The sequence below is a fragment of the Chaetura pelagica genome, unplaced genomic scaffold (assembly GCF_000747805.2).
Source record: "Chaetura pelagica isolate M959 unplaced genomic scaffold, ChaPel_1.0 scaffold828, whole genome shotgun sequence".
In the NCBI taxonomy this organism is placed as follows: Eukaryota; Metazoa; Chordata; class Aves; order Apodiformes; family Apodidae; genus Chaetura; species Chaetura pelagica.
The window spans coordinates 183,270-187,919 of record NW_009954195.1 but is presented as its reverse complement, the minus strand read 5'-3'; the positions used below and the strand labels follow the sequence as shown (position 1 = coordinate 187,919).

The following is a 4,650-nucleotide window of genomic DNA, read 5'->3' as shown; positions in this document are numbered from 1 at the left end:
CTCCGGCCCCGGGACCCCCGCCCCCGCCAGCATCCGCGTGGGTGAGCGGCCGCCCCGGAGGGGGCTCGATGCAAGCAGCCCCCCCACAGCCCCCTTCACCCCCTCTAATCCCCTCTGCAGCCCCTCTGCACAGCACCTACCACGAGGACGGGCCACCCTCCTACTATGACAACCAGGACTTCCCCTCGGCGCACTGGGACGACAAGAGCATCCGTCAGGCCTTCATCCGCAAGGTGGGACCGCGCTGCGCCGGGGGGCACCGGGGGGGGTGCTCAAGGGACACCCGCCGTGACCCCTGCCCATCCCCCAGGTGTTCTTGGTGCTGACCCTGCAGCTGAGTGTCACCTTCGCCTTCGTGGCTGTCTTCACCTTTGCCAAGAGTGTGCGGGGCTTCGTGCAGCGCAATGTCTGGACCTACTACGTGTCCTACGCTGTCTTCTTCATCTCTCTCATCGTCCTCAGCTGCTGCGGGGATTTCCGCCGCAAGCACCCCTGGAACCTGGTGGCCCTGGTGAGCTGGGGCTGCTGAACAGCCCGTGGAACGTGAGCCAGCATGTGCCCAGGGAACCAAGAGGGCCATCAGCATCCTGGCCGGTGTTGGAAATAGTGTGGCCAGCAGGAGTAGGGAGGTGGTTGTCCCTCTGTGCTGGGCACTGGTGGGGCTGCACCTTGAATCCTGGGGTCAGTTTTGGATGAGAATAGGGACATGGAGGGGCTGGAGCGTGTCCAGAGAAGGGCCATGGAGCTGGGGAAGAGGCTGGAGCAGAAGGAGAAGGGGCTGGAGAACTTGTGAGGAGCAGCTGAGGGAGCTGGGGGTGCTGATCCTGGAGCAAAGGAGGCTGAGGGGAGACCTGCTGGCTCTGCAGCTGCTGAGAGGAGGTTGGAGCCAGGGGGGTCGGGCTCTGCTCCCCAGGAACAAGCCCTGGGCCAAGAGGGAACGGCCTCAAGTTGTGCCAGGGGAGGTTGAGGTTGGATCTTGGGAACAATTCTTTCCTGGCAAGGGTTGTCAGGGCCTGGCCCAGGCTGCCCAGGGCAGGGGGGGAGTCCCCATCCCTGGAAGGATTCAAGGAACGTGTGGACATGGCGCTCCAGGACGTGCTGCGGCAGCCATGAAGTGTTGTGGTGTTGGTGGTTTGGGTTTTCCCCCGGGTGGGCGGTTGGAGTCAGTGATCCTGGAGATCTTTTCCAACCATGACGATCCCATAATCCTGTTCTGGGGGCATCACTAGGCTGTGGGGACCAACCAGAGAGGGAGGAACTGGGGGAACTGGTGTGACAGGTGGTCCCTCTGCCCCCCAGTCCATCCTGACTGTCAGCCTGTCCTACATGGTGGGGATGATCGCCAGCTTCTACGACACTGAAGCTGTCATCATGGCCGTCGGCATCACCGTTGTCGTCTGCTTCACTGTCGTCATCTTCTCTCTGCAGGTCAGCCTGGGGGACACACAGACAGCTGGGGAGGGGGCTCTGAAGTGGGCCTATGACCCCCCAGTTCTTAGATGGGTTAGGGGCTCCAAAGTAGGCACATGACCTGGGGGCTCCAAAGCAGGTGTATGACCCCCCCAAGCTGGGGCTGTGGGCTCTGAACCAGTTGTGTGGTTCCATGGTGGGTCTGGGGGCTCCAAACCAGGCATGCAACCTCCCTGGCTTAGTGGTGGGGCTGGGGGCTCCAAATGGGGTACATGACCATGGGGCTGCAGGCTCCAAACAGGACATACAACCCCCCAGGGTCTATGGTGGGGGGCTCCGAATGGGGTGTATGACCCACAGCTCCATGGTGGGGCTGGGGGCTCTGAACCAGGTGAACCCCCTGCTGCCTGGAGCTGGGAGCTCCAGCAGGGCATACGACCCCTTCTCAATTCCCCCCCAGACCAAGTATGACTTCACCTCGTGCCGGGGTGTGCTGATCATCTGCCTCGTCGTCCTCATCCTCTTCTCCATCCTCTGCATCTTCATCCGGAACCGCATTGTGGACATTGTCTACGCCTCCCTGGGGGCCCTGCTCTTCACCTGCGTGAGTCCACTGGATCCTGGGGGAGGATCTGGGATCTGGGGAGCAGTGGGATCCAGGGGCAAGAGCTGGGATCCTGGGGGATGATCTGGGATCCAGGGGAGCAGCTGGGATCCATGGGCAAGAGTTGGGATCCTGGGGGATGATCTGGGATCCTGGGGGATTAACTGGGATCTGGGGAGCAACTGGGATCCTGGTGGAGCCAGGGGGGTCGGGCTCTGCTCCCCAGGAACAAGCCCTGGGCCAAGAGGGAACGGCCTCAAGTTGTGCCAGGGGAGGTTGAGGTTGGATCTTGGGAACAATTCTTTCCTGGCAAGGGTTGTCAGGGCCTGGCCCAGGCTGCCCAGGGCAGGGGGGGAGTCCCCATCCCTGGAAGGATTCAAGGAACGTGTGGACATGGCGCTCCAGGACGTGCTGCGGCGGCCATGAAGTGTTGTGGTGTTGGTGGTTTGGGTTTTCCCCCAGGTGGGCGGTTGGAGTCAGTGATCCTGGAGATCTTTTCCAGCCATGACGATCCCATAATCCTGTTCTGGGGGCATCACTAGGCTGTGGGGACCAACCAGAGAGGGAGGAACTGGGGGAGCTGGTGTGACAGGTGGTCCCTCTGCCCCCCAGTCCATCCTGACTGTCAGCCTGTCCTACATGGTGGGGATGATCGCCAGCTTCTACGACACTGAAGCTGTCATCATGGCCGTCGGCATCACCGTTGTCGTCTGCTTCACTGTCGTCATCTTCTCTCTGCAGGTCAGCCTGGGGGACACACAGACAGCTGGGGAGGGGGCTCTGAAGTGGGCCTATGACCCCCCAGTTCTTAGATGGGTTAGGGGCTCCAAAGTAGGCACATGACCTGGGGGCTCCAAAGCAGGTGTATGACCCCCCCAAGCTGGGGCTGTGGGCTCTGAACCAGTTGTGTGGTTCCATGGTGGGTCTGGGGGCTCCAAACCAGGCATGCAACCTCCCTGGCTTAGTGGTGGGGCTGGGGGCTCCAAATGGGGTACATGACCATGGGGCTGCAGGCTCCAAACAGGACATACAACCCCCCAGGGTCTATGGTGGGGGGCTCCGAATGGGGTGTATGACCCACAGCTCCACAGTGGGGCTGGGGGCTCTGAACCAGGTGAACCCCCTGCTGCCTGGAGCTGGGAGCTCCAGCAGGGCATACGACCCCTTCTCAATTCCCCCCCAGACCAAGTATGACTTCACCTCGTGCCGGGGTGTGCTGATCATCTGCCTCGTCGTCCTCATCCTCTTCTCCATCCTCTGCATCTTCATCCGGAACCGCATTGTGGACATTGTCTACGCCTCCCTGGGGGCCCTGCTCTTCACCTGCGTGAGTCCACTGGATCCTGGGGGAGGATCTGGGATCTGGGGAGCAGTGGGATCCAGGGGCAAGAGCTGGGATCCTGGGGGATGATCTGGGATCCAGGGGAGCAGCTGGGATCCATGGGCAAGAGTTGGGATCCTGGGGGATGATCTGGGATCCTGGGGGATTAACTGGGATCTGGGGAGCAACTGGGATCCTGGGGGGTGAGTTGGGATCTGGGGGGATCAGTTGAAATCCCAGGGAATGAGCTGCGAACCAGGGGGATCAGTGGGGATCTGGAGAACAGCTGGGATCAAGTGGGATCGGCTGGGATCTGGGGGGAGCAGCTGGGGTCTTGGGGGATGAGCCAGGAATGAAGGGGAGCAGCTGGGATCCAGGGGGATCAGTTGGGATCCCAGAGGATGAGCCTGGAACCACGCTCAGCTGGGATTTGGGGAGTACCTGGGATCCACAAGGATCAGCTGGCATCTCTGGCAGGGATGAAGCAGGATCCCTGGTGAGGATGAGCTGGGTTCTGGGGGTCAGCAGGGATCAGATGGGATCCCAGAGGGAAATCAGTCATGATCTGGGGGGGGATGAGAGGGCGATAACCTGTGATCTGGGGGATGAACCAGGATCCAGGGGGCTGAGTTGGGATCAGGGGATGAGCTGGGATCTGGGGTATCAGCCAGGATTTAGGGGATAAGCTGGGATCTGGGAGATGAGCTGGGATTTGGGGGATGAGCCAGGATCCTGGGAGCTGGACTGGGATTTCCTGGGGAGGCTGACCTGGGATCCAGGGTGGGGCTGAGCCGGGATCTCTGGCGTCTCTGCTGTGGATGGAGGGGCACAGGACCCGGGCCTAGCTGGGGCGTGACAGGGGGCAAACACCACACTCGTGGGGTGTTTGTGTGTCCGTGGGGTGCCCGTGTGTCCTTGGGTGCCCCAGGATCCTGGGAGCTGGACTGGGATTTCCTGGGGAGGCTGACCTGGGATCCAGGGTGGGGCTGAGCCGGGATCTCTGGCGTCTCTGCTGTGGATGGAGGGGCACAGGACCCGGGCCTAGCTGGGGCGTGACAGGGGGCAAACACCACACTCGTGGGGTGTTTGTGTGTCCGTGGGGTGCCCGTGTGTCCTTGGGTGCCCCCAGCCCCCCCCCCCCCACAGTTCCTGGCAGTGGACACACAGCTGATCCTGGGGAACAAGCAGCTGGCACTGAGCCCCGAGGAGTACGTGTTTGCAGCGCTCAACCTCTACACGGACATCATCAACATCTTCCTCTACATCCTGGCCATCATTGGCCGGGCCAAGGAGTGACCCCCCACCCCCCGGGACC

General features: G+C 61.9%; 1 protein-coding gene across 1 annotated transcript in view; it reads left to right on the top strand.

Annotated features, from left to right (window-relative positions):
• The window catches only part of GRINA (glutamate receptor, ionotropic, N-methyl D-aspartate-associated protein 1 (glutamate binding)), an 8,598-nt gene extending 3,967 nt beyond the window's left edge, over positions 1-4,631 (top strand). Inside the window, exons 2-6 of the mRNA XM_010003156.1 lie at positions 121-233; positions 311-511; positions 1,300-1,428; positions 1,871-2,014; positions 4,482-4,631. Of these exons, the coding sequence (XP_010001458.1) occupies positions 121-233; positions 311-511; positions 1,300-1,428; positions 1,871-2,014; positions 4,482-4,631 (737 nt within the window). The remainder of the gene's footprint in view (positions 1-120; positions 234-310; positions 512-1,299; positions 1,429-1,870; positions 2,015-4,481) is intronic.
• Positions 4,632-4,650: the final 19 nt, after the last annotated feature.